Genomic DNA, 14,036 nt, shown 5'->3' on the forward strand with positions numbered 1-14,036 from the left:
GTGCTGACTGATAAATATGGAGGGAGTCAGAAAGCTAGAAAATCAGCATTTTGCAAGAATAGTAAACAATCGGATCAGGACAGAAGCTTCAATGAAAACTAGATCTACAGGGAAATTCTGAAGGGAAGCAGGGTATAGGCATTGAATTACAGTACCTCCCCACTGACTACTTATTAGTGGCAAAGGAGAAAAAGAATAGTAATTATACAGTTGAAAATCAGGCAACACCAGGACTGGGTGGTCAGGTCAAATTTAACCAACAAAAGACAGATAGTCACCATGCGCCTCCAGCAGGGAGACCCTGAGAAGGACACAGCCTCAGCTGGGCCGCTTTCCAGTTGAGAACATAAGACCTCTCAGTCTGATCACGAGGAAGCAAGACTCATATGAAATGAGAAACTTCCTATTTTTCAGAAGTGAAATAGAACTGTATTCTTCAAAACTGTCAATGTCATAAAAAACAAAAATACTACAAAAATTTTCTAGATTAACCACTATGCTGTACACCTGTAACTAATACAAAATAATATTGAATGTAAACTATAAACAAAGATAACATTTAAATTTAAAACATAAATAAATAAATGGGGAAAAATGTTCCAGATTAAAGGAGGCTAATCAGAGTTTATCCTTGAAGGGGAAAATGCTATTAAGGACATTATTAGGTCATTGGAATAGAGAAAGTAGATGACAGAAGCATTATATCAACCTCAATTTATTAAGTTGATAACTGTACTTTGGTTATATCACAGATCATCCCTATTCTCAGGAAATACACGCTGAAGTATTTAGATACATATGACACGTGAAACTCTTAAATCATTAAGAAAAAGATCATATGTGTGTGTGGATAACAAATGAAAAAGAAAATGAAATAAAATGTTAACAATAAGTGAATGTGAGTAATAACAGGTGACCATGTTTTTGGCTTTTTAAAAAAATCCTCACCTGAGGATATGTTTATTGATTCTAGAGAGAGAGGGGGTTGGGGGGAGAAAGAGACAGAGCGAGACCTCAACTGTCTGCCTCCTGTACGTGCCTTGACCAGGGATTGAACCCACGACCTTTTAGTGTATAGGACAATGCTCCATCCAACTGAGCTCCCTGGCCAGGGCTGTTTCTGTACTATTTTAATTTTTGCAGCTTTTATAAATTTGGAGTTATTTTCAAATAAAAATACTTTTTAAAAAACCTATAGTTCCACTTACAATGTGAAGGAACCCTAGCAAGACGGTGACAGCTCCTGGCCATCCTCACTTCCTGTGTACTTTTCTCAAAGCAGGCCCGACAGTTCGGCCAAGTGGGTCTAATTACGCGTGGCCAGAGTTGCCAGGAATCTTTTCCTTCTACATCCTGTCACACTGGGTAAGTTTAGCTGAGGTTAGCTTCATGATGCATTATACATAAAAGTAATCAGAACAGAATTTCTTTTTTTTCATTAATTCAACAAATGTGCTTAGTACATGCCAATTTCTGGGCCTACTGCTGGGGAATTGGGGAATGCATTCTCTCCCTGTTGATGAAACCAAGAAATTTGGGTATAATCCAAAACTCCTCTGTATCTTTCACAAAAACATTCAATCTGCTACTAATCAGAAGCAATTTTACCACCAAAATGGCTCCCAAATCTGCCCACTTTTCTCCATCTTTGCATCATCTCCCCTTGATTAGTCTGTAATCTCCTACTTGTCTGCCTGTTTTCACCTGTATGTTCTACCCTGCAGCCAGTGCGCATTCTGAAGCATAAATCTGATCACAGCGAATGAGACCCAGGACTTGATGTATCACCCAGATACCCCACCAATCCTGAAGTCCACCAGCCAGTGTCAAGATCGAGCACGTGCATACAGGTAAGAGGACCTCTCCCTAAAAGGTAAGACTGAACTGGTACACTGGGACCTGTCCCACCCCCATCAGCAGGGTGGCCGGGCAGACATGGCAAACCAGCCCTCACTGCCTCCTGCCTTCCACAGCCTCTCCGCCTTCATCTGCCTTGAATCCACTGAACCCAATCTCATTATGCTCCCTATCTCTGTGTCAGTCACCCTCAAGTAAAGCTCAGCACATCCCCTCATCTGTTCCCTTCCCCCACTGCTATCAATCAACTCCTGAATCCCTCCCTTTGCGCCCTCTGGAATTCATAACCTGTCATCAGCAAAATCCCCTAGTTCCCCAATCCATTCTCTCACACTGCCTTCACCTTCTTGTGCCAGCGGAAACCTGGCTGTCTGCTGAGGATACTGTCTCAAATTCATTCCTTTCAAGTGGTGGCTGTTCCCTTTTTGTCCCCACTGTTCTCTTATCACTGGGGCTGAAAGTAAGGGGGAATCCTCTTTTCTTCCCATTGCCACTTTCAGACCAGTCACTCTCTTCCTCTTAAACTCCCAGCTTTGAATCTCATCAGATCACATCGCCTGTAATCTCTACATCTCTACGATGGTTGTCATCCATAAAGGCATCTCCCTCCTATGTGGACACTACTGCAATCACTGTCACTCTCTGCAATACTACTCTTGTGTTAATTATTGGAAATTCCAATATATAAATAATAGAAACGATCCCTTCAACACCCAGACATCTCGGTTCCCTGAATATCTCTCCTCCAACAATGCTGTGTTCCTCCCAATCCCAGTCACCCACTCCCATGCTCAGGACTCTACGGTAGGGCTTTTCAGCCTCAGCACTACTGATATCTGTGGGGGCCTGTCCTTTGCCAATTTACAATATATTGTGAAATGCTTAACAGCATATCCAACCTCTACCCTTTTGATGCCAGTAGCATCCCTATCCCACCTGGTGCTGTCACAACCACAAATGCCTCTAGATATTACCAAATATCCTGGGGTTGGGAAGCAGGGGGTAAGAGGTAATTGACCACAGTTGAGAATCGCTGCCCTAGGATTTCCAATTTGTAGTAACTGAAGTCCCTCCATAATTTCAAGGCCTGACACCTCCCTTTCTGACCAGTACCCCTCTCTCCAGCTCCCTCCCTCCAGTACTCCACCCCCAACAGTCTTTCATCGCCACCAAGACCTCCACCCACAGACCTGACTGTGCTTTTACTGTCCTCGCTTACCTCCTTATCCAGTCTCAATTCCATGGAAATCACTGTGGTTGCTCCCCTGACTCACTGGAGTTCCTTGCCCTCCTCTCTCTGTACTACTCCCCTGACAAATCCAACTCTCCACTTGCCTCCTGCCTGCACCAGTGCTGCTGAATGTGGCTGGAGAAAAGCACACTGTGACTGTCTCATTTTAAATTCATGACCTTCTCTACTACCAAGCTATCACATTATGCCATCAAGCCACATGTCTCTTGTCCATTTTCTCTCCAAAATTACTTTTTAATTTCTTCCTCTTCCTTTGGACCCTCAATACTTCCTCCTCAACCTCTGTCTCGGTTGATGAACTTGACACTTAGTTCCCTCAAGATAAAAAGCAGAATGATGATAGGAGACCTTACCCACCTACCCTAGTCTACATTCCTCTGCTTCATCTTCCCACCTGCTAACCACAGGTGAACTGTCCTGCCTGCCCTCTAACATCAAATGCTCCATTCATACACTGGATGTCATCCCCTGCCATCTACTCAAGGAATAACGTCACTCCAGCAATTCTCCCTCTCTCTCCTACAGTGTCAAGTTTTCACCATGTATTGGTTCATTCTCCTCAGAGTATAGATGTACTATTATTTCCTCCAACTTTAAAAGCCAAAAAAACAAAACAAACAAACAAACAAAAACCCTCCTTCTTCACTGGTTTATCCTCTCAACTATCTTCCTATCTGTTTCACTTTGTGCCAAAACACCTCAGTAGAGTTGTTGGCACCATCTCCAATTTCACTATTACTGCTTTTGTTTTTTCTTAATTAATATGCATCAGTTCAGGCATTCATTCCCCTGTGATGAACCTCTGGGTCTTTTTTTTTTTTTTTTTTTTTTAAACTTTCACATAAGTGCTGCAATGAGCATACTTGTCCCTTGTGATTCTCTTGGGTGCCCAGACCTAAGAGTGGAATTGCTGAGTTACAGCTCAATCTTCAATCCACCAAAACTAGTCTTCTCAATGCCTTCCCACATTTTCTAAATTCAGTGGTCAAGTCTCAACCTTATCTTATTTGACACATTAGCATCATTTGATGCTTACTTAATACATGATTTTTACCTGGCAAAGCTGAAGACAATTAGTGTTCTTCCTACCTCCCTGGTTGTTCCTTCTCTGTCCCCTTTTCTGGTTCTTCCTCTTCTCTTATCTATATACATTCTCCTAGTGATTTCACACAGTCTTGTGGCTTTTAATATCAGGATATGTCAATGATTCTCAAATCTGAATATTCTGCCCAGACTTTGGTCCCAAATTCCAGATTCATACAGACCACCTATTAAATATCTCCACTAGGTATCTAACAGTCACCTCAGACTCAGCATGTTAAAAAGGGATTTCCGAACCCCCGCCCTTGACCCCTCCCATCAAGAATGTCCTATTTAATAGCCTACTCCACCTCCAGCTCCATTCTTCCTGCCTTTCCAGCCAAACATCTTTAAGTCACCAGAATGTCTCTCTCTCATACCCCCTGCATCCCAAATCTAAAAACCCATACGGCTAAATCCAGAATCCAATAGCTCCTCAGCACTTGCTACCCTGGTCTCAGCCACTACCATCTCATTTGGATTTTTGAAATAAGCGTTAGTTGTCAATGAGTGAACAAGTAAATATCTTTGATCTCAAGGCATTCAATGAAAATCAAACATCTGATAACAGATGTTTTAAAAATTTAACCCCCTGGCAATAAACATATATATTTTAAACCAAGAGCTAATATATAAGTAGTCAAACAATAGTGGTTTTTAGTTAAAATCAGAAACCCATCAAGGATGTCTTATATTGCTAGATTACTCAACCCTCTTCTAGAAGTTCTGACCAATACTATAAAATACAAAAGAGAAATAACAGAAATAAAGGAATAATTTTTTATTTTTAAGTAATATATACCATCTACACAAATTTATGAAAATCATATTAAGAACTCTTGGCTAGAATACAAGAATTCAGCAAAATGGCCAGTTTGAAATACACATAAAATTCCATAGTTTTCACTTCTACCAGCAAAAACTAGCTATAAGATACAATACAAGAAAAAGAAATCATCCACAATATTAAGAAAAAGTAAAACACATAAAAATAAAGTAAAACATTATCAAACACTGTGTAGGCACATAATAAGTAAATATAATAAAAGGAGAAATGCTTGTGAAGTATAAAATCTGTGTACAAAACCACATAGGGGATAAGGTACATACATGTGTGTGTGTGTGTGTAAAATATATTCACCCCAACAGGAAAAAATCTGAAAAGGATTGTACTGAAATAATAATCATTGCTCTGAATTTTAAGTCAATAGTTTTAATTTCCTCTTTAAAATTAGCTCCTATAGAAAATTCCCAGATTTCCTATAATCAACATGTAAGATCTTTTTACTATAAGTTTTAATTTTTGGTGAGGTGTTATTTAAATAACAGTACCTATTTTGAAGCTTAAATAATACATAAAATATTTCTAATAATTAACTTCTGAATCTAACAGAGGAATAAATACTTACAAATACAATATTTAGTTGAAGACAACTATTTGTTGCTCTCTCAAGATGGATGCAAACAGGCCCACATCAAGACACATCATAATTAAAATGCCAAAATTGAAGATAAAGAGAGACTCTTAAAAGTAGCAAGAGAAAAGCAGATGGTTACCTATAAGGGAGTTCTCAAAAGACCATCAGCTGATTTTTCAAAAGAAACTTTGCAGGCTAGAAAGGACTGGCAAGAAATATTCAAAGTCATGAAAAGCAGGGACCTATAGCCAAGATTGCTCTACCCAACAAAGCTATCATTTAGAACTGAAGGGCAGTAAAGAGCTTTCCAGACAAGAGAAAACTACACTTCATCATCACCAAACCATTATCTTATGAAATGTTAAAGGGACTTACTTAAGAAAAAGAAGATCAAAAGTATGAACAATAAAATAGCAAGAAACACATACCAATCAACAATTGAATCTAAAAAACAAACCAAGCAAACAAGAAGAACAGAGACACAATCATGGATACAGAGAACATTTTGATGGTTGCCAGATAGGAGGGGGTTGTGGGGAAATGGGTTTAGAGGTGAGGAGATTCAGAAGGATAAATTAGGATCAATGAAACAGAATACAGAGCCCAGAAGAAATCCACACCTTTATAGTAAATTAATACTCAACAGAGGAAGCAAGCACATACAACGGGCTAAAGATAGTTTATTCAATAAATGGTGTTAGGAAATTGGACAGATACATGCAGAAAAAATGAAACTAGACCACCTTCTTACACCACACACAAGAATAAATTCAAAATGGGTTAAAGACTTAAATGTTAGACCTGAAACCATAAAAATCCTAGAAGAAAACATAGGCAGCAAAATCTCGGATATCACTTGTAGAATATCTTTATCGGATAAATCTCCTCTGGCAAGGGAAACAAAAGAAAAATAAACAAATGGGACTACATCAAACTATAAAGTTTTTCTACAGCAAAGGAAAACATCAACAAAATGAAAAGTCAGCCCACAGAATGGAAGAACATATTCACCAATACATCTGATAAGGGGTTAATATCCAAAATTTATAAAAGTACTTACAAAATTCAACAAAAACAAACAACCCAATTAAAAAATGGGCAAAGGACCTGAATAGACACTTCTCCAAAGAGGACATACAGATGGCCAATAGACATATGAAAAGATGCTCAATGTCATTAATCATCAGAGAAATGCAAATTAAAACCACAATGAGATACCACCTCACACCTGTCAGAATGGCTATCGTCAATAAATCAACAAACTACAAGTGCTGGCGAGGATGTGGAGAAAAGGGAACCCTTCTGCACTGTTAGTGGGAATGCAGACTGGTGTAGCCACTGTGAAAAGCAGTATGGAGATAACTCAAAAAATTAAAAATGAATCTGCCTTTTGACCCAGTGATCCCACTTCTGGGCAGTGTTAGTGGCACAGCATGACACTGGGAAAATCTTTTATCAGGAGGACATTGTTGTTCTTTCAGGAAATGCATCTCTGAATTTGGCCATAACATTACTGAACATGCTGAGTTAAGTCTCTCTGACTGAACCAGCCAACCAGAAAACCAGCAGAATAAGCATTTCAACCACTTTTCAAGCTGACTGTGATTACTGTTCCAGGTGACGGATTTCAGGAGACTTTTCTATTTAATCCATGATTACAGTTAGGCCTTCATAATAATCAACTTAATTCTACCATTATGTAAATCACTGCCTCACAGAGAGAAGGACCCTGGTGGAGAAAGAAGACTCCACAAAGCAAGAATGCTCAGCAAATTGCTCTGGCTAAATTAATGTGCTATTTAATTTTTTGAAGTTCCTTTGATTCATGCCTGAGTTATGTGACCTGCTTTATCACCTTACTAAAGGTCACTGACACCGGGCTCAATGACCTAGGAGCATGCCTTGCCTCAGGCCACACCCAAACAGCCACTTCTCAAAGCTGCAGAAGGACTAGCACTGAGCTGAGTGTGCAAGAAACCATGCAGACTGCCAGTAAAAAACACCAGGATGATCTCAATTTTGTTGTTGCTTTCAGATAATTATAAAGAAATCGAAGAAACTGAAAGTTTAAATTAGCTGTGGCTTTATCAAATATTTATCCCTAGGCAGTAGAAAACATTTCAAGGCACTATAATAATAATAACATAAAAGTAGTTCACCAAAGGACCTGACTCACAAAGATAACTCAGATATAAGGGAAAAAATGACTCTGAATAATAGTAATGCTTCCATAAAAAGTCTTACATTTTATTATCGCATTCCTATGAAAAACCTGAAACATTATTTTCAATGTATTGAACAAACTGTATGCCCTGATTAAGCCATGTGAAATCAGTGGCAAGATGGGAGAAAACTGGATAACCTTACCAGCTAATCAGTTCTTCTACTTCTTGGATGATTTTAATTCAATCTTATATTAGCACATTTAAGACTGACACATCTAATCAGGAGTTGAAGAAAATTGAACTTCCTTCAAACTAAACTGTTAAGAACTACTGTAAGGTTTTTAGACTAACATTTCTTTAAAAATCTGGATTTTCTCCCTCCTTACAAGTTACAATTCATTTCAGAACCCAATTTTAATTTCATCAATAAAGGGCAGCATGTCACACAGTTCAGGGAAAGATCACTGTATTTTTTCTAAAAGGGGAACAAATAGTATCAGGTTTTCTAATCTGGCATTGCGTAATCTTTGTAGATCAGTTCATTGATCATTCAGCAGATAGTTATTGAATACCTGCTACATGTGAGGGACCACATTCCAACTGTAGTTACAACCACAATTTCCCTGTGTCTTAACTTGCAAATGTACAAGCACAGATTTTACTAACTTCTTTTTTACAACAAACACTTCAACAATTCCATGTCCTTCACTTAGGATTTTGTTCTGCATAGTTAGCATTGAAGACAGAGAAGGGTGGACACTGCTACATCATATTTTCACTCACTTTTCCCATAAATATGGATTCCAGTACTAGCATTTCTGGGAGCATTCTTTTCACCGGTAGATTAAAAGGAAGCTTTCATATGCTTGCCTTCTTTTGCCCAGTTTCCTAAAAGCTACTAGTCAAGGCATGAAAGTGCCCCCAGGCTCCAGCAAATACTGCACCCATTGCCCAAACAACCGTGGAGGGCGCTACCACGCTGCAGAGGAAAGGTTGGTGTTCCTACACTCTCGCCTCGCCTTCACCCTTGAAAGCATCCAGAATTTCCCATCTGGTTTCTCTGCTACGCCCAACTAGAGGGAAACAGCAGAAGTGTGACTCTCTACAGGTTGTTTAATTTACTTTGGAACAAAATCAGGACACTTTTTAGCCTATACGAAGGCTGCACCTTTCTGATTATGTAAATCCTACCTTCACAGACAGTACTGAAGAGCCAATTACACTAATAACGACAATCGCCCGCTCTTCTTCTCTGCCCTAGAAACGTTTATTTCTTTTTACTAAAACTACAGTAACAGCTCTTCATTATCAACTCATTGATTTCTACTCACTTCCCTTTCCCTTTCTTGAGAAGCTGCACACGTAAGTCAATTAACCAGGTTTTGTGCGGCTGCAGCTGAAGAAAACAGCAGTTTGACTTCACAATGTCTTCTCAGTTATCAATGAGTGGGCAAGAAATTCCCCCTTCTCAGTTAAGCTAAGCGCCAAACAAAAACTTACATCTTTTCCCAGTACTCTGAGTTCAAACTGTGTCTCCTTGAAGTGAACCTTTGTAATCCGAGGCCTGGGGGGGGAAAAAAGGAAAATCAGGTGGTGGTGTTTTTCAGAATTAACCTTTCAGAAATTCAGACAAGTATCCAGTAGAAAAAGATTGGTCCATACTGGCTCCCTTATACACTGCTACAATAATTGCAAAGTTCCCTGTGTCCTCTGCTCCAGACACCTTCCTTAACAAAACTCCATTCTCATTCTGTGCTTCTCCAGTAAATGCAGAGAAACTCGGAACCCCAGGCCCTGGCAATGCTGCTCTTCCAGATACACTGTAGTGCCAAAGACTCCTTAATCCCTCTCAGACCCTTCCCTGTTTAGAGTGAAAACTCAGAGTCATCTTGGAATCACAGCCCACCAACACACAGAGCATGGGTAGGAAATCCTACTATACACAGCTTCCACCGGCAAGAGTCCAGAACCGCAATACCTGAAATTTACAGAGAAAATATATACTGATATGCATTGGGAGAAATCTGGCACCCAAGTTCACTCATATTTATCAAACACTGGAAATGTACCTATTTTCTTTTCCCAATGCTTTCACTGACACACAAATCCCATAAACCTAATACACAGAGTGTATAACTTTTAATACCAACTCTGCCCACAGTTACACTTCTTACCAGAAATACTTCCCCACTTGCTTTTTATTCTTGTAGACAACAACACCAACTGGAGTTAATCCTAAGAAATACTCCGATTTGTTTTCTCCCTGCAAAAACAAACATATGGCTATAATTATACATTTATTCACATAAGTGTACTGTGCCATATTGTAATTGCTCATTCAAACATAATTTGTCAGATTAATATTAGATCTAATTGGACTAATAATCAGGCCACTGATGGACTGAGCCCATGTTGCTTCTATGGTGGTGGTCAACCCTGGCTGCACATTAACTGGAATCACCCATGCAGCTTACAATGCTGATGCCTGGGTACTACCAAAACCAGTTAAATAAGAATCTGTAATGAAGGGGCCCAGGTACCAAAAACACATAAATACTCCAGGTGATTCTCCTATGCAGCCAAGGACTAAGAACCACTGGCTTCTCTCAAGGGTCCCTCCCAAGGGTTCATTGATCTTACTTTCTGATGTGAACAATCATGAGACCTAGTTCATCACCACCCTCTCCAGAAAGTTCAGGCAGCCAACTACAGGCATACTTGGATTTTCTAGGTCGGTATCATGCTTCTTCCTACTTTCATTTGTGACTTTTAAGACAGCTCAAAACTTAAAAATACAGTCTTCTCTGGTAAAGACTAGAGAACTTAATTTCCAGGCAGTGATAAATCTCAATTAAGAAAATGGAATTCTGCCCTGGCAGATATGGCTCAGGTGGTTGGAGCATCATCCCATACACCCAAAGGTTGAGGGTTCAATTCCCAGTCAGGGCAGATACCTAAGTTGTGGGTTCACTCCCCAGTCGGGACCTGAAGTGGGAGGCAACCAATCAATGTTTCTCTCACATCAATGTTTCTCTCTCTCTCTCTCTTCCTCTCTCTCTAAAATCAATAAACATATTTAAAAGAAAAAATGGAATTCTGAAATGAAAAAGTTGCGGAGTTGGTACCAAGGACATAAACAGAACTGTCTGTTTATGTTCATCTTATTTCTACTCTAAGGTCAAATAACAGATTACAAAGTCATATTCCCAGGGAACATAAATTAACTAATAAGTTATAAAAGAATACCAACTGTTGCCCAGTTTCATTTCTAAAAATTCAACCTTAAAGAAATGTATGGAAGAGTCTAATAAATCCAGTTCATTTACCATACATTCCCCCATCCATAAAAACGTGTTGGTGACTTGCGGTAAGCATTATACAAATGCATAAGTATTTTGCAGAAGACTATCTCTTTATACGTTTCCTATAAAATACATTTTTAAAAAAACTTTAAACCTGGCATGATTAATGTGGCTAGAAGGGGAAAAGATAACTACCCCACAAAATTTTAGAAGTGTTCTTAAAGGACAGTAGTATAGAGTGTTTAATGATCTAATGAGACTAAAATCTAATATATCAGAGAACTACTACTTCCCCCAAATACATAACTTTTATTCCCATATTAATGGTATACCCAGGGATACATCTAACTCTTTACAAACTCTAATAAGCAAAAGGCATATTAAAAAATAAATGCATGGATGAGTTATATCACTGTAAGTTTTATCAGGGTTCCTTGAAAATTAAGTTCCATAATCCAATTGACAAACATCGGTCCATATATGATCTTTAGCAATTTACTTTGTGTAAAGGTACCTGGCTCATTTTCTCAAATAACCAAATATGACTATTGCTAACTAAACTCATAAAATGAAAGGCAATCACATTTCAATCTCACTGGCATAGAATAATTAATTGGTCACCTTAGAAAGGTGGCTCAAAGGTTTAAGACCTAGATACAGAACATTCAACACAGATTCAATATAATTGCTCAATGATTATATTCAGCAAGGTTTTGTCATTTACTGAAGAAAATCTGCAAAAATATTTCTAATAATGCAGAGGCAAGAACTATAATAGGCAGTCACCATAATGTTGACAGAACCTGCAGATGCAACAGAGAACCACAAACAGTTGCACCTAGATTGTTGCCTAAAGCTACTCTACCTGCCCAGTGACTTTATGAATGTTTTTCAGGCATAAAATCTATTTTTGGAAAACCCTCCTGTTTTCTACCTAATACAATCAATTATAGACCAATTTGAAACTGTTTTGACGTTTAGTTAAGCCCTTTGGAGCTGTTATCCAGATTGTGTTTTTCAAGCTCAGTTAATTGTTTTCTACACATGGAAATATAATCACAGACTTTTATGGAAAACTCATTAGGGTTTAATCCACACAAGAGATTTGTTGTGTTCAAAAAACACAGATGAAAAAGCATCATCTGCTCACTAAACAACAGGACTGCAGCTTTCCTTTGGGAGTTCCAGTGGCACTTTAAGAAAAATGTCATCAGATTAAAATATTTTGTGTTAATTAAATGTTACTCACATAGACGGGATGGAGGTCAACCCCGTACATCTCCAGGGATTTTGCAGTCCTCAAGTAATTCAGCTCTGCTTCAGAAGGAGCCTGACCCCTACAGCCAGCACAGAAAGAGAGAGCCTTACTCACTCTACTGACAGCCACTGTACTTACAGGGAATTCAACCGTCCTCACTGCATTTGCAGGAAAAATAAGGACTCCTTTGTGCTAATGCAAATGCAAGTCTTTGCGTTTCAAGAAGCCCCCTGCCTTCTTGATGACAAAATTTTATACTCTGAGGTGATACTCGTTTGGAGTTAATTTCACTTACCAAACTTACTTTTGCTCATTAGAGCCAATCCCAATGTCATAGGATATATTAAAAATTGTCTGTTTCAGAAACCCCCAAAGAGATTGTTAAGAATATGAGCACTCAAGTTAAAAAAAAAAGCATACTCTGACAAAGAGTAACTGTCCCCATGCCCCAGCGGCTCTCCTTCAGGAGAAACAGCAAGAGCAGTGGTGGGGAGGAAGAAGAGAATGGGCTCCCCACCACCAAGACAGGGTTGCATCAGCATCTCCTGAGCCCAGCAGGGTGGAAGTACACTAGGCAATACTTAGACATTGTAAACATACTTGTAATTATCTCAATACAAAGCATAGAAATCTTCCCAAAATCTTCATAGGTGACAATATACAGAAAATAGCATCCATCCCTAATGAGGGTGAGCATCTGCCAGGAATCTCTATGGATCGGCAGAAGTACGTGTGTAAGAAAGAGAAAGAGATTTTTCATGGCCAACAAAAGGAGCTGTGAACTTTTTGAAATTAAGCAATCCTTCTTTGATGCATTCTTATCTTTCAGCCACGGTACCCTGGAAGACCCAGTAATAAATCATACTTTTAAAATCTGTGAACACTGTTCATCATAAATTAGACACAACAAAGCTACCATCCCTTGATCAAGATTTATTCTCTTACAAATCACAGTCATACTGTCAACACCATTGCATAAAACATATAAGGCCCTTCACCCAAAGCTCCTTGAAAGTTTCGAAATATATCATCATGCTTTGAAACTCCTACTAGAATTAGTCTTCTCAGAATATGCCAAACACGCTGCCCTTCATAATGTTATAGCAGGTACTTTCTAAGCACCCACTTCAGCAAAACTTTAAAATGAAGGACTCTGCAATCAGGCTGAAGAGCGTTCTGGTGCACGCTAATGCAAGATGAGCACCTGGCTTCCCTGATTGCAAGTCAGCAATTGACTTCTGCTGCTATTCATTGAAACAGATTCGTTAGGCAAACACTTTTTGTTGACCAGATTAATTCCCCTTTTTTTTCTCAACTATAATAGATCTAAAACAAAGCAAATTCAAAAGGGAATGTTACATAGGAGGCAATAAAGCAAAGTCAATCAATATAGAGGACTTAACCACAATAACTATAATTAAATTATAACTTCAATGCTGCCATTAATTAAAAATCCTACTAGGGGCTTGAGTATGTTCTCAGCAGTGCATGTGGTGTTAACATAATACCTTCCAAGGCTCCACAATGTGTCATCATGAATTTCAGATTCATTGCTATAGACTGAATAGGACTTTGCTTAGAACTGGGAAGAATTTACATATTTATGACATAGCAAATCCAGACTACATTAAGGCTTTTGTGGTTATAAAATAATTTGTAGTTAAAAAATAAATTTCACAAGGTACTAGTAACTTGAAAAAGTAG

General features: G+C 38.8%; 1 protein-coding gene across 4 annotated transcripts in view; it reads right to left on the reverse strand.

Moving 5' to 3' along the window:
* Positions 1-14,036, reverse strand: part of EPB41L4A (erythrocyte membrane protein band 4.1 like 4A) — a 241,028-nt gene that overhangs the window by 89,020 nt on the left and 137,972 nt on the right. For all 4 annotated transcript variants that reach the window (XM_090276562.1, XM_090276561.1, XM_090276563.1 and 1 more), the window contains 3 exons: positions 12,324-12,411; positions 9,947-10,035; positions 9,273-9,336 (listed from right to left, as the gene is read on the reverse strand). In XM_090276562.1, coding sequence (XP_090132688.1) covers positions 9,273-9,336; positions 9,947-10,035; positions 12,324-12,411 — 241 coding nt within the window. The remainder of the gene's footprint in view (positions 1-9,272; positions 9,337-9,946; positions 10,036-12,323; positions 12,412-14,036) is intronic.

The sequence above is a fragment of the Furipterus horrens genome, unplaced genomic scaffold (genome assembly GCF_987537825.1).
Source record: "Furipterus horrens unplaced genomic scaffold, mFurHor1.1.pri manual_scaffold_5, whole genome shotgun sequence".
Classification (NCBI taxonomy): domain Eukaryota; kingdom Metazoa; phylum Chordata; class Mammalia; order Chiroptera; family Furipteridae; genus Furipterus; species Furipterus horrens.